Source organism: Marmota flaviventris, chromosome 8, assembly GCF_047511675.1.
Source record: "Marmota flaviventris isolate mMarFla1 chromosome 8, mMarFla1.hap1, whole genome shotgun sequence".
Lineage (NCBI taxonomy): Eukaryota > Metazoa > Chordata > Mammalia > Rodentia > Sciuridae > Marmota > Marmota flaviventris.
In genome coordinates, this window is record NC_092505.1 from 120,287,770 (window position 1) to 120,314,174 (window position 26,405).

At 42.1% G+C, this 26,405-nt stretch overlaps 1 protein-coding gene across 1 annotated transcript in view; it reads left to right on the forward strand.

The window, feature by feature from the left end:
- Positions 1-6,693: 6,693 nt before the first annotated feature.
- Positions 6,694-26,405, forward strand: part of Pcolce2 (procollagen C-endopeptidase enhancer 2) — a 57,766-nt gene continuing 38,054 nt past the window's right edge. The window contains exons 1-2 of the mRNA XM_027933832.2: positions 6,694-7,036; positions 7,959-8,067. Coding sequence (XP_027789633.1) covers positions 6,957-7,036; positions 7,959-8,067 — 189 coding nt within the window. The 5' untranslated portion in view covers positions 6,694-6,956. The remainder of the gene's footprint in view (positions 7,037-7,958; positions 8,068-26,405) is intronic.

Genomic DNA, 26,405 nt, shown 5'->3' on the forward strand with positions numbered 1-26,405 from the left:
GGCATCTGGGTGGATGGCCCTCGGGCGGCTGTTTCTTGCTCCAGACTCTCATAACCAGTCAGTCTTGGTGGCTCATCCTTGGGGTCCTGGCCCTTCTCTCAGGTGGCCATGTGGCACTGTTTTCTTGGCAGACAATCCCTAGTTGGGCATGACTCGTGATTATGAGTAACAGTGAATCCTGGTGAGACAGCCGCATGAGCTAGCTACAGAACACTCTGCTGGCTTAATATGTCAATCTACCGAATAAAGTCACTTAAAGGTGGTGAGTATCTCTATCAAATAAAAAGATATTTATTATTTACAAATGATGTTGATCACTTTTATAGGCAAAGGTGCGTCCCTCTAAGTCAACAGAATGGTACAATTCTGAGGCATTTTTGTTTGCTTTGGTGTTGTTAATTATACTTCTTACTTCATGATCTTCATTACCATCAGTGACCCACTTACTGAGCTTTTGAAGTTTTTTTTTTTTAGGATCAAGACAGTTTTTTTGTTGACACTTGTATTTATATCTTAAACCCAAGCCTTATCTGTATCACATGGTAGAATTCTGAGTTTTCAACAAAGTCTTTTGCAAATTCTTAGAGCTCCACCTCCATTTGGAAGGTGGGCAGCTATTGTTCTGGAACATTCACCTCAGGCTGTGTCCGCCTTTCCTGAGAAAATATCTGCTTAGAAAATATCTGCTTACCTGTGTTAGCATAAAATGACCAAACTGGGTACAAGCTTCACGGATCAGCAGAGCCTTTATTCAGCAGTGGAGTGATTCGTCTGGTGGACCCACTTTCCTGGTGGAAAATGAGCCACTAGCCAAATGAGAAATCTGTGCTTACATATGTTACATTGAGAGGTGACTTAATTCTTGAGAGAGCATGTCAGTTTGGACACTCAGGAAATAGGTTGTGAGAATTTGAATTTTTTTTTTTTTTTTCCACTGGGCAATGTTTTCACATGGAGAAGAATGGAAGGTCTGGGTTCAGTGCTTATCTCTGTCCCTTCAGGGTCCCATTGTACTGTCACTGAGAAAGGATGTATTGGGAAAGGATCAATGTTATCAATGTGTTGCCTTCTTCCTCACTCCTTCTTCGCAGGCCACACTATTTTGGGGTTCGTCCTTTTCTATATCTTACAACCTGGTGCTTCTAGAGAAAGAGGAGGGAAAAATCTCTTTCCTAAGGAAAATCTCTGGAGACTTCTGAGTCAGTTCTTGGTCACATCTTCCACCAGGGGGCTTGAGAACAGTGAATGGAATCAGTGTTCACAGAAGCACAAAGCACAAAAGAGGGTGGTTTCCCAAGGAGGGGATTCTGGATAGACAAGCAGCGCATGCCAGTCCATGACACCGACCATCTCCATGTGCTTTGAGCATTTGGGTGTCCCAAGAGAGGATCTGATGGATTGGCATGCAGTATTGATTAAGAGTTGAGTTTCCCAGTCAGGGTAGATTCAAATCCCAGGTTTTTGTTTCCACATTAAAGGTTCTGAATTAATGGATAACTTCTAGAAACGTCAGAATCTTCACCTGTAAAATGATAGTAAGCATTCTTACCTCACAAGGCTCATAAGAGAATTAAATAAAATATTATTGAACAGCACTTAGCACTATGTTCCTGGAACATAGTAAGTGCTCAGAGTTAGAGATGATGTCAACAGCGACAGCAATGACGATGACAGTGATGGTACATTCATGGAGAGCCTTCAGCAGTTGGTTTTATTGCAAAGCAGCAAGAAACAGCCAACTCCTGCATGTTCCAGTTGGCCCAGCTTTCATGAGGTTGCTTTGACCCAGAGAAAACCCTGACTCAGTCCATTGGGTCCAGGAGAGTGGAACTGGTTTCACTAGACACATTATTACCTTAGCAACTTCATGCCCAAAGACCTCCCTTCCGGTTTTTCTCCAGCAAAGGGGTGTAAGAAGACAGGTGAACAAAAATGGGTAGATCCCTATTGTGAACATCAGTCATGTTTGTACCTTCATATTATTTTTTGAGAAGCCTTTTAATACTTGGGACATTTCTACATTATGTGACCCTTAGTCAGCCTCCCTTGCAGCTGAGATGACAAGTAGCATGCACAGTATTCAGATGCATTTGCATGAGACTTTGATCAAAAGAGATCAACATGGACACGGGGTGGGGGGTGTCTGTGATAAGCTTTCATTCTGTGAGGGCAGGAGGGGCGTCTGGCCTTTGGGGCAGGAATGTTGCAAGGGTTAGGAATGCCCTGAGGTGCACACTGAAGTGTCCACTGCAGGAATTTCCAGGATCTGCATTTAGTGCTCAGTCTTGGTGGCAGCAATGACAATAGATTCTCACTGGGCCTCTTCTGAGGCAGGGCTTTGGCCATTGTTCCAGGGAAATTAGCTTTGAGACTGGTTCCCCAATTGTCTTAATGGTGACACCACCTATTGCTGTTTTTAAATGCAACACTAAGTGGACTTGTTTGTTTGTTACTAAGAAGCCTGACCAATACATTTCCTCTCTAGCATTGTCTTTTTGGTGGGGGCAGTGGTGGGAGGGAATGGAGGGAAACTCTAGTTTTCTTCCTAATGTATGTTCACAAATATAAAAAATATCGAACTAATTTTTAATTCTAAAATTTAAAGGACACAAGTATGTCTACTGATTGGGTCTGTGCCCAGAACTCAAAGATTACAGAGAATTTCTAAATGTTGATAGTATCTAACATGCTGAATTCAGGGGTTGAGGATGTAGCTTAGTGGGAGACTGCTTGCCCAGGAAGTACAAAGCCCTGGGTTCAACCTCAGCACCAAAATGAATTTAGGAAAGGCATTTCCATCACTATAGTATTAATATTATAACTCTGCACTATCATACTTTCCTAGATAAAAGAAGATGAAAAAAAATCCCGTTTGATAATTTTGAAAAACCACAGATATTATGGAAGCATCATGAACATGTATCATCACTAACTTGGGCTGCACAAAAGAATTTCCACACGAATTGCTTTTCAGATACTTTTCATTTCTTCTATAGATTTGCAGCACTTACAAATCTAGAGCGCCACATGGTTTGGATGGAGCAATGTCACCTTCAAGGAAGCACAAGACACACCTGTGCTCCGGATGTGACTCAGGATAGTGGAAAGGGAGATCCAGCCACTCCCCATTTTTCTCCCCTCCACCCTCTTCCCCTCAGAAAGAGGGTTCCTAGACTGGGTGCTCAGGCACCTTTCAAGATAATTGGGGATTCTCCATATCTGAGGGCAATTGTACATGAAAAGTCCACTTATTTTCATAAAATAGGTACCAAGTTTTTATGGTAGGTATTGAAAAGTTGCTTAGGATTTTATCTTTAAAATGAAAATGAAAATTAGAAAGTTAAATTTATTTTGTGTTCATCAAATTTCAGTTATATTTGAAACTGTGTGCTAATTCTCTTCATGAACAAAGAATGAATCAAGGTGAACTTTGTAGACAGTTTTCCTGACAAAACTACAGAGCAAATACAAACATCTCCTCTTTTACGTCTGACTCTCATAGTGCAGTGTATAGGAGATCACTGCTACAGTTCTAATGTTCCCCCAAGGCCCATCTATTAAAGGCTTCCACCTCAGCTGGTGGTGCAATTGGGAAATAGAAGAACATTTAAGAGGTTGGGCCTAGTGGGAGGTCTTCAGGTCATTGGGGGTGTGGCTTCAGAGGGGAGGTAGGGCCTCCAGCCTTTTCCTTTTTCTTTTTCTTATATCTGCCAGCAAGAAGTGAGTGGTTTCACTCTACTTTGCACTCCCTCACTGATGTGCCATCTACAGGCCCAAAGCTATGGTGCCAACCAGTCATAGACTGAAAGCTCTGAAACTGTGAGCCCCAACAAACCTTTTCTCTTTCTAATGTGATTAGCTCAGGTATATTTTATAGAAAAAGAAAGCTAGCACAGTCACTTTTGGAAAAATATTGTGGGGGCTCCTGCATTTTTCTCACAGGTTTGTCTTTGATGCCTTGTTATTAAAAATCATTCATTTTGGGGCTGGGGTTATGGTTCAGCGTTAGAGTGCTCACCTCTCCCTGGGTTCAATCCTGAGCACCACATAAAAATAAATAAATAAAATAAAGATATTGTGTCCATCTACAACTAAAAAAATAAATATTAAAAAGTCATTCATTTGGGGGCTAGGGGGTATAGCTCCATGATTGAGCACGGGCTTAGCATAAGTTGAGTTCCTGCACACACACACACACACACACACACACACACACATACATACACACAAAGTCATTCTTTTTTGAAGGGGTTTTTTGGCTGGGAAACTTCTTCAGTTTCTTTCCTTCTGTTTTGTTACTGAAGCAACTCATCCAGGTCTTCATTACTCCAAAAAAGCTCATTATTCTCCCCCTTATTTTAACATAGCTTGCATTCATTTTATGAAACTCTGGATCTTTTACAAAATCAATACTGCATTGTGATATAAATGTGCATTAGATTTACATTGCATTTTCAGATATTTACAGGGTTGGTGAACTAATCAGAGGCCAATCAGCTAGACATACTAGACACAACTAAATGCTCATACTATGCAGCAAGGAATGCTTGAGTGGGGTCTAATTTTCAAGTGGTCAGCTCATTGGTGAATATTTCCATATTCCCATGACTTTGATTCTGCGCCTGCTAACTGCAGAGACTGGATAGTATACATTCGGGATAACAAGGATCACTTTACATTTTGAGAATCTACCCTATAGCTTTTGTCATCGTCACCTCTCCCCTTTCCCACTGCCTGGAGCTCTTTGGCTCCCTGGCCATTATACTACTTTTGCATTGCAGAAGTCCAGAACCTGGTCTCAGAGAGATGAACCATATACACACATCTTCAGAGTCCCCTTGGGTCTGCCTCAAATTTAACACATTAAACTTCTTGGGACAAGTAAGGTTTATAATTTTGGTTAGAACTGTAGTTCCAAGTCAAATATGTGTTTTTAAAAGCAAATAATATGAGTCTTAATAAACTTTTAAAATCACATGGTGAGATCAATGTCTTTCTTATGAGTCTCAACAACAACATAATGATCAGTGTTAGAAACCCAACTCTTCAGCAAGGATATGAACTCATTCTCATGCTATAAATTAGGAAAAGAAAACACTGCTGAATATTTTTGTTCAAATAGTTTTCTATCTATTTAGGCATGCTTAATATTTTGTGCTTTTTATTTTGAATTTCAAAAACTTAGTTTAGTCCTAAGAATGAAGTATTTTCTGGCTAAGAGGACTCCAAACCATTACCCAAACTGAATTGCACAATATTTTCACTGTAATTTCAAACTATGACTTTTTAATAAACTATTATCTAAAACACTTATGCTATTGGGTAGCTTATTCTTGAAATGTGTGCAAAATAAACAATCGCTTATTTTTCTCTTTGTTGTTCTAAAGAAATTTTTATTGAGTTGAGGGTGTAAGTTTCAGGATATAATTCAGCTTGCCAAATTCTGTAATCCCTTGTTTAAAAAAATGTAATACAGGGTGTGGTGCCTTTAGGGAACTCTTCAAAAGTTGTAGTTTATGTGTTATTTTTTTCTTCACTTTTTAAAAATGCTAAGATAATCTGAAAGTTGCAGGGAAGTTCTGATTACTAGTATAGACTCTTGGGTTTTCCATTACTAAAAGTCAGGTTACTTTCTGTAACCAGTTTTACCTATTTTTTTGTCCCAAGTGTTTATATTCTTAACATTACAAGCACATCATTAGAAATTAATTTTTGACAAGTTTTACTTTAATGCTTATATTTTTTCTTAAAAAGGTGAAAATATTTAGAGGGAACAGCAGAAATCAGGCATGAAATTAAGTTGTAGCTCCCATGGGTAGTATGGGTATTGAAAATCTCAATTCATCCATTCTATTTTGTTATTCTTTTATTAATCCCTATTATTGGGAAGAACTTACCAAATATAAAGGTTTAAAATTATTTTTGTGTAATTAAATAAAGGAAAGACTCCATTACACAAGGCTAGAATTGTTCTTCTTGGAAAAACAACTTCTTAACAGCTTAACTCATCAATACTAAAGAAAGAAATTGGAAAGCTTCTTTCCCAACTGTTGGATAAACTCTTCTAAAAACAGAGAGATGCCAGCAGAGAAACACCATTTCCAGAACATAACATGGGCTGGTGAGATTAGGTGATTCGGCTTCCTCCCTGGGATTATTTGACATTTAATGAGAATTCACTCAAAAATCGCTGGCTTGAGATGGTTGATTTAAATGCCCCCCCCCCCCCAAAAAAAAGTATCTCCCTCTTTATTTTCAAGAACAGGAAAAACAGAAGAATGTACTGAGATTGTGTATGTCTAAGGTAAAAGAATAAGACCCGGAGTTAAAATATGATACAATGTCTTTGCTTTCCTCTTGGATCTGGATGTTCGAAGGCGACAAAACAGGGAACCCCAGGTTTTGCAGCAATCAGCTAAGTATAAAAATGATACTTTGTAAAGCAACTATGGGGGGGGGCACTCTCCAAAGCAAACCAAGACGCTCACCCCGAGACTGGTCCATGGATGGCGGAGCCAGGCCCGCCTGGGTACCACTCGGTCCCCATCCTTTTTCCCGCAGTCCCCGCGGTGGGTCCCGGGGCGCACGGAGGAGACGCCCGCCCGCCCCAGGGGAGGAGGCGGCTCTGGCCTGGGAGCCGCCCCTCCTGCCGCCGGAGAACAAACGGGATATTCAGCAGTGGCCTGTGGCTGCCAGAGCAACTCCTCAGGGGAAATGGAGCGTCGTCAGACGGCACCGTGATTGCCTATAAAAGCGCCCCCGCCCCGCCGGCCGCTGCGCACTCGGGGTACCTGGCTGCCCGCGGCGGCGAGCGAGCGAGCGTGGAGAGTGAGGGCTCCCGGACCGCAGCGAAGCCGGGGAGCGCGCCAGGGTCGATGCCAGCGGGGGTGTGAGCCCCAGCGGGTGCGAAGCGGGGTGCGCGCCGGCGGGGTGGAGCCCGCGCGTCCACACTGGCCATGAGGGGCGCCGGCGCCTGGGCCCCGCTCTGCTTGCTGCTGGCCGCCGCTCGGCCGTCCCGGCTGCAGCCCCCGGAGAGGTAACACGACCCCAGCCCTCCCGCTCCCCTGCAGCCTCGCGTGCCGCCCCTCTCCACGCGCTTCGGGGCGCCCGGACCGCCCTGCGCTCGCCCCTATGCCGAGTGGGCTCCGCGTGGACCCGCGCCCGGGCTCAGCAGCTGGCCCGGCCACCACGTGGCGGGGGTAACTGACCTGCCTCTCCTCTCCCCGAGTATTTAAGGGAGTGGAGGGAAGTAGCAGGGCCCACATCTGTGGCCTCTGCTTTGATTGCTGTTTTTGCCCCAGAGGCTTTGCCCAGGGATGAAAACCCAAGGGGAACCCAGAGAGCTGCTCCAAAAAGTTAACTCTTTGCCACCCTTTAGAGGGCTCCAGGATCTGGGCTGAGAGAACCAACCCAGGGCCAGTTTTGGCACCTCCTCTTCCAGTACCTCCATCAGCATCAGCCTTCCTTTTCAATGGGAGGCGCCACCAATGGCCAAGGATTTTCAGAAGAGGGGAGGAGACCTAGGCATGGCTCCAAATCTGGGAACTTCAAAACTTTAATATTAACTAATTGCTGGCTATCCTTAAAACCTTGAGCCTCACTCAGCCTGGCTCTCACCACTTCTCCCCTTCTCTCCAGTTAAGCTGATCCACTAACCATTTTTTTCCTACAAACTTGAATGTACCCTGGAGGACCAGGTTTTATAAATGTATATATATTCCTAGGTAAATGTATTCCTAGGCGATTATGATGGAGACAGATGGCATCTGGCCTGAGCGCTTGATCAGGCTGTAATTTAACTATTCTGAGAGCTAGCAGCTTTCAGATCCATGATCTGGTGCAAGCAAGTATTAAACCATATTAACTTCTCATCCATTTCAGTACATCTTTCTGAGGGTGACATTAGATTGTTAAACCATGTTTCAAATTAAGTATTCTTTCCTCTTTTATTTTCACAGACCTGTTTTCACATGTGGTGGCATTCTTACTGGAGAGTCTGGATTTATTGGCAGTGAAGGTTTTCCTGGAGTGTACCCTCCAAATAGCAAATGTACTTGGAAAATCACAGTAAGCATTTTTTAAAAAGGTATTCTCTTGAAAGTGGGCATTGGAAGCAGAGTAAGGCAGTTGCTTTTTCTCTCTGGTGTGAGGATTTGGGTTAGAGGCAAATGCCTGAATAAATGAAATGTTGGATTTACTTCAACTATTTGGGAGATTTTTATTAAGAGATCTAGTGGTGTCCTGCATTAGCGATTAGAAAGGGCTCAAGATAATGCTTGAAGGAATAAATTCTTAAAGCAGATGTGTTTCTGAGAACCTAGCCTGACTCAGTTGAATTTTATGGATGCCTGATGAAGGCTATTTTCAGTCAAAGGTCTGTCTAATGACCTCTGGAAGTTAGTTATTCCTCATGGCTGCATAAATTCCCAGTGGGAAATAAAAGATCAAAGATATTGCTATGACTACTTCATACCCACTAGGAAAAGAAAATAGAGAGAGGAGGCAAACACACACACACACACACACACACACACACAAAACACTTTATGTCCCTGGATGGAAGCCACCACTAAAAGCAATCTAAGAATAGAGAATAATAATAATTGGGGCAGGGGACTGGATAACAATACTAGATTATGCCGAGTCAAGATCAGAAGCTGGATCTTGAAACAACTAGTGTTTTAAAAAGGGTATTTAGAGTCAGCTGGATTGTGTTATCTTTGTAGTCAGCGATTGCTATCTTTATTTTTGTTGTTGTTGGGAAGTTGTTTGGTAATTGAAAACATTGGTTCCCTGAGAGCTTCCTTTAGTCAGACAGCGCCACCCACAGATTCTGATTGTAAGAAATAGCTGCTTCTGACTGTAAACTAGCATTTACTGTGCCAGGTCGTTAACACGCATAATCTCACTGAATCCTCAAAACCACTCTAATAAGGTATTATTATCCCCACTTTATAGATGGAGAAGCTGAGCCCTCAAAAAATTATAGGAACTGACTTAATAAGTCCTACTTTATGTAAAGTGAAACCTGTCCTTCAAGGAAGCATTCCCACTAGGAAGGTCACTTGCAGAGGGCCTGGGGTTGTGGCTCAGTGGCAGAGCACTTGCCCAGCATGTGTGAGGCACTGTGTTCGATTTTCAGCACCACATAGAAATAAATGAACAAAATAAAGGTCCACCAACATCTAAAAATAGTTAAAAAAAAAAAGAAGGTCATTTGGCAGGCAGATATGAGAGGGCCTCCTCTGTAATGTAAAACTCAGCTCTTATGTGCATTCATGCCCTCGTATAAAAATGTCAGCCATCTGATGAATTGGTACAGATTTCATTGTTTTTACAGCACATGGAGCCAGGAGAGAATGACATAAAGATTAGCTTAGAAATATTGATATTAGCATAAATGTGAAATAAGTCTCTGAAAAGTAACTCATAAAAGTAACTTGTTTTTCATATTATAGCTGCGTTTTAATTGTAATTAAATGCTTGCAAGTTTAAAACGATCAGAGAAAATTATTAGCCCAGAAGCATCACATGCTTAACAAGTTGAAATTCATGGTTGGCCAATGTTTTGGGGGGATTGCAGGACAGTGTTGGTGTGGCCTGAAACATTGACTGGGGGCTGGGGGGGGGGGCGTCCAGGCAAGATTTTCCTTGACAAAGGAGGGATTTGCCTCGGAGAGGCCTGTGGTCTCCTTCTTCTGTGTGGAGACAAAGGTGGTGTATGTTGCTTCATTTGAATGCAATGCCGAGGTGAAAGCTATGAGCCTGTTCCTGGAGTCCCAGGCCAGAGGTCTGACCCTGGGGGTCCCAACAAACCAGATACAGCCACAAGCCACCTGGAGAGCTCAACTGGAGAGATAAGTGATGGTAAAGTAGGAAAGGAATGTAGTCAGTGTGGCCATAGGGGAGGAAAGGGGAAGGGAGGGAACATGCCTTGTCAAACGGATTGGTCAGACTGTGGCCTGGTGGATCCTTATCTCAGGTCTGGTTCTTTGAGGTTCTGTGGCATCAGGGAAATCTTTATTGCTTGAGGGAGCAATTTTGTTCCATCCCGAGGTGGTCTGCCTATGAGGCTGGCTCTTATTGGAACCTGGGCTAAGCCAAGGAGAAAAGACTCAGAAAGAACAGGCCACAGAGCAAAGTGGAGTTGGTCAGGACTCCCTGAAGAGCCCAACTTTAAAGGAAACCGTGTTACAACCTCAGCAGACCTCTCTTGATTCCAAATTCTCCTCCCAACCCTCATCAACTATGTGGCCAGGATTTACCTTTAAATCTCAGGTTTATTATAAAGACAAAATGATTTTTTTGGTGGAGGGGCAGGATTGAACTCAGGGGCACTCAACCACTAAGCCACATCCCAGTCCTATTTTTGTATTTTATTTAGAGACAGGGTCTCACTGAGCTGATTAGCACCTCCCTTTTTGCTGAGGCTGGCTTTGAATCGTGATCCTTCTGCCTCAGCCTCCCAGGCCACTGGGATTACAGGCGTGGGTATGTAGAGACAAAATGAAACAGTGCATCTAAATCCCTGAAACTCAGAGCCTGAGGGGGAAGAAGTTTGATTTACCTCAAGAACATGTGGAGGAGGTGGTCAGTTGGAGCAGAACAAAGAAGGGGAACAATGGGATGAGAAGAAGCAAAAAAAAAAAAGGAAGTAGAGCTTTGGAGGCCAGAGTGAGGAGTTTGGATTTTGTTTTGGGTAAGAACCAAGGGAGGATTTTAAGCAGAGAAATGAGCCTGATTTTAAAAGATCATTCTGGCTGCTGTGTGGAGGTTGGATTACAGGGGGTTACTAATAGACACGGGGAGACGGATTAGGAAGGTGACGAGGTATCCAGGAGGAGATGGTGGAGTAAATAGGAGGGCAACAGAGAAGATGAAGAAATGTGGAGACCTTTGTCTCAGTGTTTTCTCAGCAGATCGGCGTGCTGTCAGAGTGTCCAGGCACCAACTGAGGGGCAAATGCACTGGTCCTGGCCCCTAGTATGGCCGCTGTTCTGGACAGGGCTATGCTCTGCTGGGGCCTTCTCCAATCCAGTCTCTAAAGTCTTCCTGAAGCTTGTTGGTCCAGTCCATTTTCCCGCCCCTCCGTCAGTAAACCAAGAATAGGGTCCCCACTGGGTGATTCAGTGTCACTTTTGTCAAAACATCACAGCCACATTTTTCTCTGGCACATTTCTAAGATGTTTTTTTCCATCACACAGATGGGAAAATCTCGGAGTGGCCTTTGAACTTTGTGGCATGCAGTGGTGCACATCTGTAATCCCAGCTACTGAGGAGGCTGGGGCAGAAGGATTGAGAGTTCAAGGCCAGCCTGGGCAATAGCAAGACTCTGTCTCAAAAAGTAGAAGGGCTGCAGATAGCTTGGTGGTAGAGTGCCCCTGAGTTCAATCCCTGGTACCGGAAAAACACACACACAGACACATGCACACACTTGCACGCACATGCACACACACACACACACACATAATCAAAACACTTCATTTCCCTGAAGAGGGAAAGAAATATGCATTTTAAACTCATCTGCCTCCCATTTCATTCTTCTGAACTGGACATGTGTTCCAGCAAGGTGGCCTTCACCACCAAGTGGCTTTCGTTAAACTATGCTATCAGTGGAGAATGTGGACGTCTGGTTTTAGTGTCTATGCTTTGAGAAAGGTGAATACTAGTTGTCACAGCCAGACTTTCTAGCCACTCGTGTAGGACTTTCTGGTATGGAAGTTTAGCCTGCAGATTAGAAATTTAGATTTGCTCTTATTTTTACTTTGCCCACTGCTGGGGATTGAACCCAGGGCCTTGCACCTGCAAAGCACATGCTGTCAGTGAGGTGCATTTCCAGCCCCTAGAATAGGACTTTGACATTTTTATAGCAATTTCTTGGATGGTTGCACTACCAACATTGGGTGTTTAAAATTTAAATTAATTAAATAAAAGTTCATTTCCTCAATCAGACTCACCACACTTCAAGTGCTCAATAGCCACATGTGGATAGTGGTCGCCATACTGGACGGTATGTGAGTATTTCCATCATCACCAGAAGTCCCTTAGGACAGTTCCAGAGGATTTTGAGGTTAATTTTACTCACATAAATATGTTGAGCATGAAGTTGCTCCATGCCAGTCAGTTGTACTTCTGCTTTTCAAATGGGGAAGCTGATACTTGCCCTTTGTGCTTGTTGACGTTGTGATTGTAACTTAAACCTGTTGACTCAGCTTTATCTTTCTGGTAACAAACTCTCAATGGCCTCAATTAGCCTTAAGTTTTACTAATTAATTTTGCTGACTGTGTTCTTAAAAATGCATGACTTGACATTAAATCAGAAAATTTAAGAGTTAAGAAATAGCTAAGCGTTTTGTAATCCATCATGAGAGTGACATTTTCTTAGTTTCCTGTGGGAGCTGTCTTTGGGGATTGTAATCCAAGGGGCATTTCATACATTTGTCCTTTATATATGAGGGAGTGGGCAGGAAAGGAGGGTGAATTGACAGCTAAGGTCCTGTGGAACATGAGGACCCAGCCTTCTAAGAAAGCTTGGAAAAATCACCCTAACTGACTTAAGGATAAGAGCAGCCTGTGCCAAGTCCTGCAGCAAGACAGGGAACTCCAAACATGAACCGACCACCACCGGGATCCCCTGTGGCAGTGGTTCTCCTGCAGGCCAGGATTGTGTGCGGAGGGCAGTAAGAGGTCTCTAGACCCTTAAAGGAAGTGGGCCACCATCAGTCAGAACATGGCTGGTGCCATTGAGCTCACTGCAACGTGGGCAAGAATGCTTTCCAGGAGTCGCCAGGCACAGTGCCGGAGACACACAGGTGACTGTATCGGCAGTGTGAGATGGGGTGCTGCCTGCTAGAAGGGGAGCCAGACAGAGTGGGCAGTGAGAGAAAATCCAGCAGGCACCTTGCATTCCCAGCTCCATAGCCCTGGGTGTAAAGACCACCAGTTCATATAGACTCATTATGGATTCACAGCACCCTTGGCAACTAACCACGACCTCTGTTTCTTGGTATTTTCGCCTATGACTTCTTCATTTTATAATCCCCATAGTAGAGTCAGAGATACATATTAATGATTTGATCCAAACCAAATACGTTCTTTTAGGGGAAAATAGACATTAACACTAACATATCTTGCGAGAGCAACTCTATTCCGAGTCTGACTTGGGCTCTATTTGGAGTCTGACTTGGGCTTTATTTGGTATGGATGGCTAAGTGGAATCGACTGAACTTTTATTTACAGCAACTGCAAATTAGAGGAAATTTAAAGCCCAGAGCCTTCTAAGAACTCTCCTTGATCTGGTGTATAGGAATTGTTCTTTAAAATTGGTTTCTGAACTTAAAACCAAATAGAACAGTAAATGTGCAAGGCAGTAGCTGTTATTATCTCACCAAAACAGCAATTGGCATACAGAGATTGGTGTAAATAATTTCGTTCTTAGATTTAAAGCTGAGCATATTTTAAAAATCAGTTTTTAAAATGAGGTAAGCCATGTATATAGTCCTGTTGTCTTATGTCATTATTGAAATTACAAGGTTTATATTTGTTATTTAGAATCCCTTCCATATTTCCAAAAAATCTTAAAAGTACTGAAATTAGCCAGTTAATTAAGATTTTAATTATTGTTTTTAGCATAAGTCTGACTTGAGAAAAATCAGCAAATACTTGAGCAATTTAAAATTTAGTCTTGGGGCCCCACCTAGAAAACAATCTTTCATCCCTTTGACTCTGAAGTAAATAATGTGGGAGGATCAGAAAATCTTATTAGTCAGAGTTAAGAAGAAAATTTGGCAATACAGTCTGTCCTGTTTAGGCCAAAAGTATGTGCATTTCTCCTCATTTAGCTACTTCAGGCAGAAGACGAAAAGCATAAACTGTCTCGCATAGAAAGAACTTCAGATTTCCCACCTAATGCATGTAGTATCATTTGATAACTACCTATTTTTCTATCCTGCCAGAATTTAATACACTTGGTACTATATAGATCAGAGTACTAAAATAATAACGTATGTTTTTGAGCATGCCTTCAATTAATGTTGAATCATTTAATTTCATTTGCTGGCAGTTCTCTGAGGTTGTATGCAAGACAAGCATTAATGTGCCCATGTCACATTTAGGGAAACTGAGGCCTAATGATTTTGCATCTTGCATGATATCATCATGTTTGTAAATGGTATGAAAAGACTTAGCACAATATATTCTGACTCAGTAATACAATTACGCTCATACACTTATTTATCAAATAAATAAACATTCACCAAAATTTATTGAGTGCCAGCTATGGAGTAGGCACTGTGATGGGCCCTGGGAGCAAAAAGACAGGGCATAGCTTCTGCCCTCAGTGAGTCTGTAATCAATGTACTAGAGAGTAGACAAGAGAACCAGTAACAGTTGTATGTGTAAGTTATGTTGGTGCTCACCGTAAGTAGTTTTATGTGTTGACAATTTGGAGTAGACCTTTGTAAAAGCTTTATTTGACTTCACACAGGCCTTGATATTTCTGAGTATACCTAATAAACAATTATAGAAGCCAGGCAGGGTGGTTCACACCTGTGATACCAGCAGCTTGGTTAAGAGGATGGCAAGTTCAACACCAGCCTCAGCAATTTACCGAGGCCCTAAGCAGCTATCTCAGAATGAAAAGGGGTGGGATGTGGCTCATTGGTTAAGTGCCCCTGGGTTCAATCCCCAGTACCAAAACCAAAACACAACAAAAAACAACTCCCCCCACCACCCCCCAAAAAGCAATTATATAAAGGTATTTCTGTACCCTTGCCCTGGGGGTAATTTTGTGACTTTGTTGTGTTAAAGTCATCATAGGAATCTATCCCCCAGAAGGCTGATTACATTTAAACTGGCTGATTAAACTTAAACAGCATTCACATTTAATGGAAAGAACTCGTAAATTAAAAATATGAGTGGGATTTATGTCTTTGCAATAACTTTTGAATGGCTTCATAAGAAGAAAGCTAGCAGGGGAGGGCATGGGTTTGTGTCAAAATTGAAACATAGAGCGATGCTCTGGTCAGTCAGTGCCAGGTATATAATTTGAGAAAACAAATAATGAATTGAGGCAGGAACTCAACGTTTAAGTCACTTAATTATACCTGAGGGTGTAGCAAGGGGTTCTAAAATTACTGTAACTATGATTTGTCTGGTATAACCACAGCAGGATAGATAGGGGAATGGAATTTTGGCCTTAAACACATATTTCCTGGCTTTAAACTATACATAGGATTTAGAATTATATAGAGATTGAAATTCCAATCTTAACTATGGGTTTTTTTTTTAAATGAACGTATATATCTGTTTTACTAAGCATAGTTATTTCAACTGCCTGAATAGTAATTTAAGATGCTGTGTTAATTCATTGACACTTAAGGCAAGTGACAATGAATATAATTAACAGAAAATGTTTGCATATCAAAGCTTGAGAACTGCATGAATAGGAGTAGAGCCTACAGCTGGGTTTGTTGTTGTTGTTGTTGTTTGTTTTTATCAAAAGTGCATAACTGGAAAGGTTATGACCCTTAGGGCACATCAGTAACCCAGTTAGGCTTTGATGGAGAAGACACTGGAAGCTGGAAGTGTCCCTGCCAACCTGACTTCTCTGGGAGGCAGGGCCAGATGCAGCCTCTATCAGTGATCCAGCAGGTGACATTTTCCCACAGGGGCCTCTGTCCCCCTTTTACTGATTGTTTACTCTTCTGCTTGCTTTTGAGGCCTCTGGTCCTTATTTTCGTTTTGTTCTCCTTTTGATTCTTCGCATGGAAACCAAGTATGTTTTTATTGATTGAAAACCTGATGCTCTGTAAATATGTTTATTTGTGCTGCTTATATTTTTAGTGCCGCGTTCAGGCAGAGGAAACTAATAGAGAAGAAAACATGAAAATGGAGTCTTCCATTGGGTTTTTTCTTTCTACAAGAGATTCTCTTTGACAATTATTCAGAAGCAAAAAAACCCTCTCCTAAAAAAAAAAAAAAAAAAAAAAAAACCTCTCCTTTCTGAAACACCACTGTAATGATAGAATCCAAGGAGACACATTTTTTAAAGGCAGTGTAAATGGAGAAAGCATCCATAGAGGTAAAGCACTAGAACGGAATTTTTTTTGATATTTTATGAATATATATTTTATGAAATTTTATGAATATATAATATTTATGAATACCATTCCTTGCCTCCCTCCAGAGTTCAATTCACTGAGCAAATTTGAATCGTTCCATACATTTGCAAATTTCTTACAAATGTTCAGTTTAAAAAGACGGTGTCCTCACTTGTTGGTTGCTTTTTGTTGAAGACCAGAGAAGTATTTAGAGGGGTCCTAATTCCAAGGCTAGGTTTTGTGGGTTTTTTTCCCCCCCACGTTGTCCTGCTTAGTTAGGAAGGTGCCCTGTGGACAGCTGCTGTCCCGGGTTCCTTGCACAGAGAAGCGTTTTATGTGTGAGTTATTGTCCTTTGATCCCATGGAAAGGGGAATCATTACCCTCTCCTCACACAGTTGTAGCTTGTAATGTCACAGCTTTATCAATAGTGGCCGTAGTGCTTTGGGGTCCCCTTGAATTTCTAACTCTAGGAACTTGGGAGAAAAGAAGGGTTTTCTTCAAATACATTATTTGTTAGCTCATGAGAGTCGGTGTGGCAGGTCGTGGAGAACCAGAATAAACATCCAAAAATAAATGGAACACCCGCAGAGAGGTGGGGAGCTGTAATGAAAGCTGCCCAGAGCACTACCCCTGCCTTGCTTTCACCGCCTGCCTCCCTGCAAGGCACTCCCGGGCACTGCACATAATCAAATAGTGTTTTCCAAAAACGTGAAGGGAGGGGAGATCAGTTAGGCCGAGATGGGCCAGTGGAAGCCAGTGGCTGTTTTACTGCTGAGTGCTCCTGGCTGTGGTTGATAGGGGTTTGATTGCTAGACACTGACCTAAAACCCCTGGGTTACTATCAACTTCCTCTGAAGAAATCATAATTTATTAATTCACTAAAACTGGAAAGTACCTACCTAAAATCAGGTGCTAGATTGAACCCAGAAACAGCAGTGATTGGAAACATCACAGCCCCGAATGGATGGGGGCGGTGAGGAGGGAGGCACTCAGTAGTCAGAAATGACTAACAGTGGCCACATGGTGACAGGGATCTTGGTAGAGGGTCATATGCATGGCATTCCTTAGTGCTCAGCAGAATGGGCTTTGGAGAGTCACAGTGACAGAGGTTTTAATCTCTGGCTGCTTACTAAGTACGTGATGAAGTTTCTGGAACGTTCTGAAGTTGGTACCCTGGATATCATGGTCAAACCTGCCCTGTGAGGTTGATGTGAGGATTGAAGTAAGTAGGAGACAAGGCCTCTGCACAGCGCTTGGTGGAGTCAGGCGCTCAATAAATGGTGGTGGTGGTGATTATTTTTTTTAAACCTCTTTTCCAGAGCTGTAATGAGGAATGAAAGTGTGGCATTTGTGTAGGACTTGTCTACAGGCCAGATTTTTCAAGCCGGATGGTAATCCCTTTGGGGCATGGCGAATTCCCATTGAAAATACCTGCTGCTGATCACTGTGCCCTTTCTTCATTTAAACATGAGCTTTCATAAAACTGTGCCCACAAAAGAGCTTCCAAACCCTCCCTGCTTTGCCCAGCCTCCTCCACCCCAGCACCTACGGTGGGTGCCTCTTGACTTTTGGAACCAGGCTGTTTGGAAGCGGAGAAATGATTGTCAGTTAAAAATTACAAATTAGGCTGGGGGTGTAGCTCAGAGCATGCAGGAGGCTCTGGGTTCAATCCTCAGCACCGAAAAAGAAAGAAAAGAAAAAACCTTGCAAATAACCTTGTATCTTTAGAGATGGAGATTTTAATTCACCTTTGGAGTCCCAAATCACCAGAATGGTCTCCTCTAATAACACAAACTAAAGACTTTATTCATTCATTCCTGATAGAGACACGTGGCGTGGTGGTTAAGTGTGAGTTCAGTTTCTGGAATTGTCCTGCCTAGATCCAAATGCCAGCTCCACTGGTGGTGAGTCTCCAAAGATGACACTTGAGGTGCCACACCTGCTGGTTTTCTAGCTTCCCCCAACGTTGAATCTGGGATGGCTTGTGAAACAGACAGAATAAAGCAAAAATGACAGTGCTTGACTTCTGGGGCTAGGGCATAAGAAGGCTTTCAGCTTCTGCCTCTGTTTTTCTTTTCTTTCTTTCTCTTTTTTTTTGCACTGCTGGGGATCAAATCCAGGTCCTTGTACTACACCTCCAGCCCCTGCCTTAGTTTCTTCAAATGTACATTCTGGGGGAAGCCCGCTGCCTTAGAAGGACCACCTTTCTGTGAGGAAGCTCAAGCTGGCTTCATAGAGAGAGATGCCCAGGCAGCCCCCAGCAGTTTTAATCTTCTCAGCTGATTTGCAGCCCCATGAGGGAGGGAGTCATTGGAGTTCTAGTGTGGTTAGGCCTTCAGATGACAATATCCTAGCTGCTAACTTGAGAATTGTTGCATGAGAAGTCAAGAACTCTCCAGCTGAAGCCGGTGAACCCACAGAACCATAAAAAATAAGAGCATTGTTTGAAGCCTCTTGTATTGAGGTGTTATGTTATGCTACAGATTGCCAAAACAATTACTGCCTAGCAGTATTACCTTGGACTTTTTACTTAACTTCTTGGTTCCTCAGTTTTCTCATCTATGAAATGTGGATAACTCTACTCCCTACCTTCTAGGATTGTGTTAGGTGTTATATTCGTTATAACATATATGGTATTAAGATCAATACCTAGTGCATGGTAATACTTAAAAAAATCATTATTATCTGTTCATGAAATATTCATGAGATACTTACTGAACATTTATTATGCATCAGGCCCTGTTTTTATATTCTGGGCATATAGTTGTGTAGGTCCCTCTAACAGTGACATGTGCAAAGCAGAACTGCATTCAGATTTAATATTGGTGTCTGGATGTTCACTTTCTAGAGTATAGAGGTGAACATTCCAGAACATCCTGGGGTGAAATACTTATATGGTTTCCATGTTTACATCCTGTTACTCAGTTGAGCTACAACTGTATATTATACTCCTAGTATGTGCAAGAGTACTGTGAAGCAGTATTAATGTTGACTTTGGAGCATGTTGATTTTATGTATAAAACCATCTGGGGTTGAACTTGCAAGCAGTTAAACAGTGAAATAAATTAACCAGTTAACATTAACCAAAAGAATATATTCTATTTAGCTAGTTAACTTGAGGAAAAATGTGATTTTCCTTTAGAGTCAACAAAGGCTAATGAAAATGCAGCTGAATGATAGATCGTATCATAATTTTGACATTTGTAGAATTGTTGAGCTAGCATATATCACTCAGCCACCTATAGTATTGCATTTGTTTTAGATATTTCATTCCATGTGGGTCATAAACTTTTTGGGGAAAGTATTTTTATGAGGAGAATTTTTTACATCTTGTGACGATGAATTAACAATAACATTTGTCATTCTGTTGATGATGATAGTGGGCTCTGATTTGTGATTTTTCCACGTTTGCCCAAGATTTCAGTGATCATGGGCTGAAAGTGAAGGAGATGGATGTGGTTGTTTTGGGCTGTGGAGCCCTGCATCAGGAGGCAAGTTTTTTTTTCCTACTTTGGGGTTCTTTTGTAAGCTATGGTTAGGAGGAAGGTACCACACTTACTGTGGATGTACCGGAAGAACATTGGCATGGAGACTGATGGAATTTGGAGATGATGCAGTATTTACCAAGCACAGCTCTTCTGGGTGCATAGAATACATCAGGGATCATGGCTGACTCTTACCCTGGACGGGCTGCACGTGTCTGGCTTATACTCTGAACAACAAAGAGGAGCCAACAAGGGGAAGGTAGGAGAAGCGGAGGCCATTGAAGGAAGAGTCAGGCAGATCTTGTAGGGCCTTGTGGGCCATTGTGAGTGCAATAGGAAGTCTATCCGTCGGAGCCCCAGTAGGAAACAGCACACTCAAAATACAGTGATTCAAGGGGTTAATCTGCAGAGGAACTCTCTCTAACAGGGCAGGAGGCCACAAATGATTATGTGGTGACATGGGACTAATTGCAGCCAAGCTGTCAGCACTTCTGGCTCCCAAGGGAGATGAGGGAGCTGTTACTAGAACCCAGGAGTCAGCACAAGATGACCTCATAGGGAAAGAGCCTTGGCCTGACTCTCTATTTTCAATGTCCTACTGGAGCTTCCAAGGCCAGAAGCAACCAGAAGACAGATGTTGATGTGTGTGTTTATTCCTGGAGGTCAATCCCGGGAAGGCAGTAGGATGGAGATGGGGAGAGAGGGGTCCAGAGGGACAAATGGAATGTAGAGGGCACAAGGAGGTTGTATCAGGGTTCTCCAGAGAAGTAGAATCAATAGTAGATACATACATATGTGTATATATCACACATTTATAAATATGCACACACACGCATATTTAATATGCATACATATGTACATATATAAAGACCTTTATTTAAAGAAATTAGTTTATGTGATTGTGGTATTGTGGAGGCTGGGATCTGAAATGCGTAGGGCAGGCAGGGGACACTCTGTGAGAAGTGATGCTGCTTTCTTCCTTAGGGAAACCTCAGATTCCACTTGTCCCTCTGAATTCCCTTCCAACTGATTGGACGAGGCCCACCCACATTATTGAGGATGATCTCCTTTATTTAAGGTCAACTGATTGCTGGATACAGTGGCACATGCCTGTGATCCCAGGAACTTGGGAAGCTGAGACAGGAGGATCTTAGATTCAAGGCCAGCCTCAGCAACTTGGCAAGACCCTGTCTCAAAATTAAGAATAAAAAGGGCTGGGGATGTAGCTCAGGTGGTAAAGCACCCCTGAGTTCAATCACTAGCTCCAAAAATAAAATAAAGTCAACTGACTATAGATGTCAAACACCTCCACAATATACCTTCACAACAGAACTTAGATTAGTGATTGATTGATTAACTAGGTACCACAGTGCAGCCACGTTCACACTTCAAACTAACCTTCACAAAGCAGGGTTTTAAGCAGAGGGGTGACATAATGTGGCTTGTGTTTTAAAAGGATCCCCTGGATGCTGTGTTGAAAACAGATCATGGGGTGTTAGGAGGCTGTTGCTGTCACTGAGAGGTGGTAGCTGAACCATTTGGGTTGTGGAGCCCTGCACAGGAGGCAAGATTTTTTTTGTTTGTTTGTTTTTTGGTCCTACGTTGGGGTTCTTTTGTAAGCTATGGTTAAGAGGCAGCAGGTAATAGTTTGCTTCCTTTTCTTGAACCAGCGCTTTAGGAAATCATATGAAAATTAGAAAGGTGACCCATTGGCAGTTGGGGAGTCCCTGTCCCTAAAGTATGCAGTTCAAGATCCGAGTGGCTGTGCTCTGCTGTGCTAGGTCTGCTGGCTGCTGAACAGAAAGGTTCTCAGACAAGCTTTGAAGCGGAGAATGGTAGATTGTGGAAAAAAATTGCTCCATGCACAGGTTATGTTAATGAAGATGTTTCTTCTGCTTCAAATGCCTGCGGAGTGTGTCATAGCAGGAAATCCCATATCTTGCCCAGCCTGGTTCAGAGCCCAGATGTCACTACTTAACCTTGAAAACAAGGTCTTGGGTTTTTTCAAGGTGGGACTGTGGTTGAAAGGCCTTGGTGTGGGGAGTTTGGAGTGTTTCCAGCACTCGATGTTTTCTTCACTCTCCAGAGAAGTCAGTTGATAACATGATGGGGCATATCTTCACACCACACCCAGATGTTGCAGCAAAATGTGAAAAATGCTTCCTAGAGATAAATCGTATCAGAGACAGAATCAGGAATCCAAATGCTGTTCTTGCCCAAGTTGAAACTCACCTTTTAAGATCTCAAGCGTGATTCCGTCCATCAACCTGACATTTTACAGAAGGTTGAGTTCATGAGGAAAAAATGACCCATCACTTCCGGGTCCTTATTTGATTTGACTCTCCAGAACCATCTAAGAAAGCCGGCAAACACTGCTTCCATTCTTGTTTTGTTTTGAGTTTTCTTTTTGTAGTTGTAAATGAACAGTATGCCTTTATTCTATTTGGTTTTTAAAATAATTTTTAAAAAATTTTGATAGATTTTTATTTTATTCATTTATATGCAGTGCTGAAATTGAACCCAGTGTCACACATGCTAGGCAAGTAGTGCCACTGAGCCCAGCCCCAGCCCACTGCTGCCATTCTTGACTTCTTATTACTGTGGGTTAGAATTTTCCAGTTTGTAGAGGAAGAGGGTAAAAGATAAAACTGATTGCCTTTTTTTTTTTTTTGGTACTGGGGATTAACTCAGGGACACTCAACCACTGAGCCACATCTCCAGCCCTATTTTGTATTTTATTTAGAGACAGGGTCTCACTGAGTTGTTTAGTGCCTTGCTGTTGCTGAGGCTGGCTTTAAACTCGAGATCCTCTTGCCTTAGCCTTGCAAGCCCCTGGGATTATAGGCATGTGCCACTATGCCCTGCTTGATCACCTTTGAGACTATTACCAAATGGATTGACCTAAGTTAGAAGTACGCCTCTTGCTCATGTGACCGTAGTACTGTGTTAATTTTAAGATAGTGGTATGAATTTGATGAGGTTTTAAAAACGGAGCCTAACACTGATGAACTGTGTATATATCAATATCCACTAAGTGGTCCTTGGAGGCCGAAAGTTTCAGAAACACCATCTTAGATGATGGTGTTGTAAAGGGAAGAAGCCCTATTCAGCCTTTGTCCTTTCCTTAAAGCCCAGCATGTGACCTGACACATAGTGGATACAGTACTTAATAAATATTTTATTATCTTATGGAAAAAAATTGGATAGCCTTCATGGGAGAAATGAGAGGACTACCATCTTCTCTTCTGTCCTCTGCTCTCCCCTCAAGGGACTCACATTCCTTTGAGAAGAGTTTACAGCCAGCTGTTTCATTACTCAATTTTATTATTTTTTTTAATATTTATCTTTTAGTTGTAGTTGGACACAATACCTTTATTTTATTTATTTATTTTTATGTGGTGCCGGGGATTGAACCCAGGGCTTTGCACAAACTAGGCGCATGCTCTACCGCAGAGCCGCAACCCCAGCGCCCATTTCTCAATTTTAAATCCTTCAGTTTTCTCAGACATCTCAGATACTTTTCTTTTTTTCTTTTTTGAGGTACTAGGACTGAACCCAGGGGCTCTACCACTGAGCCACATGTCCAGTCCTTCCTATTTTATGTTGAGACAGGCTCTTGCTAAGTTGCAGAGGCTTCTCTCAAACTTGCTATCCTCTTACCTCAGCCTCCCTAATAGCTGAAATTCAGGGTGTACACCACCACATCAAGTACTTTTTCTCATATGAAAACAAGAACTGCAAGTTGGGCTGGAGCTGTAGTTCAATGATGCAGTCCATGTTTATCCTACACAGGCCCCGAGTTCCAGCCCCAGCACTGCACACGTAAAATGTCACAATCCTCTATGACAGTTCTGCTTTTGATCCTTTGTGAAACTGTCAGATTAACTATTGGTCAATTCTTCCTTCTTTCCTTCCTTCCCTCCCTCCCACTTACTTACCTTCTTTCCTTTCTTCCTTCCCTCCCTCCTTCCTCCTTTCTTTCTTTGATGAGGATCACACCCAGGGCCTTGTACATGCTAGGCAAGTCCCTACACTGAGCTATATCCCCAGCCTAACCACATAAGTTATTTATACATGGAGTGGCTGTTGATTACGGATGCAATTGGTAAAATTAATAAAACAGGATCCATTAGATGTGGCATGTAATAAATAACTGGGCTCTTATGATAGATAACAGGATGATAGGATGTAACTAGAATTTTTTACAATTTGTTATGCAGATGCATATCATTTTCAAACTTCTCCTGACAGGTTTCAAGTTTGCAGTCATGAGAATGGCACTTAAGCGGCAGCTTTGCTATGATAGATAATAATAATTTTAGCCATCAGTCACTGAGCATTAATTAAGTGGCCAGCGTTGCTCTGAACTCAGTGGATTGCTAGCTGTACGTTCACACCTCCTGCCCAGCACTGTTGTTTCTCTGTTTTATTTTAGGCATATCTTACATACAGTGACATGCACAGACCTAAATTTGCAATTCCCTGAGATTGATGGATGCATGCACCTGTGTAACCCCAACCATGGCAAGCATTTCCAGAGCAGAAGTGTTCCTTTTGTTCCTTCCCAGCCCATTCATCCCTTCCCGCGAGGGGCAGACAGCATAGATTAATTTTTCCTGTTCTAGAACTTCATAAAATTGAGGTACTCTAGAAAAGTATGTGCTTCTTTATTTCTTGATCATTTTTATGCACTAGAATGCTTTTTTGGTTTATCTGTGTGGTTGCAGGTGCCAGTGATTTGCTCCTTCTGTTGCTGAGTATGATTCCATGGTGTGGCTGTGCCACAGCTGGTTTGTGCTTTCTCCTATTGATAGGCATTTGTGTTTTTTCCAGATTTGGGCTGCTATGAACATTTTTTTTTTCAAAATGTATTTTTATTCATACATGCTTCTTTTTCTCTAGGAGTTTCTGAGTCATGGGATCAGTACGTTTTAACTCTTTGAGAAACTGCTCATCCGGATTCCAAATGGGTTGCCCATTTTAAACCCCCGCCAGTAAAGCGTGGAATTTCTATTTGCTCCACATTCTGGACATTTTTGTTTGTTCCCAGTGGTGGGGATGGAACCCAGGACCTTGCGCATGCTAGGCAAGCCTTCTACCACTGCATAGCACCCCTGACCTTAATCATCAGGCTTTTAAATTTTAGCTGTTCTAATGGGTGTTTGGTAATATTGAATTGTGATCTTAGTTTGCATTTCCCTGATGATAGAGATTGAACTCTTTTATGTATATATTACTCTTAGTGAAGTGTTTGTTCTTTTGCCCCTGTTTTTATTGGATTATTTGTCCTTTATCATCAAATTGCAATTCATTTATTCTGAATACAAGTTCCTTGTCAGAAACATGTATAGCAAATATTTTCTTCCCACGAGTGGTTTAGCTATTTGTTTCCCCATCATGTCTTTTGATTAGCAAAAATTGAAAAAAAAATGTGGGGGGTATTGAACCCTGGGGCACTTTACCACTGAGGTACATCCCCAGTTCTTTACATTTTTTTTTTTTTTAATTTTGAGACAGGGTCTCACTATATTGCCCAGGCTGATCTTGAACTTGCGATGCTCCTGCCTCAGCCTCTCAGTCCAGTCACTGTGATTACAGGTGTGCACCACCATTCCCAGTGAAATTTAAAAAATTTTGACATCAAATTTACCAGTTTTTACTCTTGCAATTAGTGCTTTCTTGCCGTCCAGGATTGCAAAGATAGTCTTCTATGATCTTTTTCTAAAATATTTATAATTTCAGCTTTTACATTATGTCTATGATCCATCTCACATTGATTTTTGTATGGTATGAGGTAGAGCATCACCATTCATATTTTTCTATGGGGGTTTCCAGTTTTTTTTTTTTTTTAAACACTTTTTGGAAGACTGTCCTTTCACCCATTGTCTTAATAGGATATTTTATTTATTAATGGATTGATTGATCATGGGACCTGGCTCACACAATTGTGTAGGCTGAGAAGTCCCATCATTTGCTGTCTGCAAGCTGGAAAACCTTGTGGCATAAGTCGGTCTGAGCCTCAGGCCTGAGAACCAGGGGGCTGCTGGTATAAGGCCCGGAGTCCCAGTGAGTGCAGGAGAAAATGAATGTCTGTGCCCTTCTTGCTCCTTTCTGTTCTGTTTGTGTCCTTGCTGGGGTGGTGGATGCCAGCCTTCGTGGGTGAGGGTGGATCTTCTGAACTCCTTCTACTGACTCAAATGCTCATCTTTTCCAGAACTGCCCTAACAGTCACACCCAAAAATAATGTTTTTCCAGCCCATGTGGGAATCCCTCAGCACCATCAAGCTGACACATAAAATGACCATCAGACTCATTGAAGTGCTTTGATACTTTAGCCAAAAATTAATTGACCATATCTGTGGGCCTGCGTTTGGACTATTATATTCCATTGATCTAATCGCTTATCCTGACTGTTTTTCTGTTGCTTGCAGGGAGTCTTTTGGACATCGTTATTATAATGATACCGATGAACAAATTAAGTGAATCATATTCTTTAAAAGGGAAAAATTAAGCTGTAGATTAAAAGGCCTGAGTGTATCTACATTTCCTTTCTTCCTACCCAGTCACATCAATTATTCAAAGCTCTCTGTACTTACTTTGATTTTGCTGGTATATTTATACAAGTTAACATATTGACTACATGATATCTGTATTTGCAGTTATTCCTACAACTTCCCCATATATTTTTGTTGTTGGTGATGGTTTTTTTCAGTTTTGTTTTTTCATAGGGGAGATTGAACCCAGGGCCTCATTCATTCTAAATATATACTCTTCCACTGGGCTACATTCCCAGACCTCCATGTAGTTTAATTTTTGCTT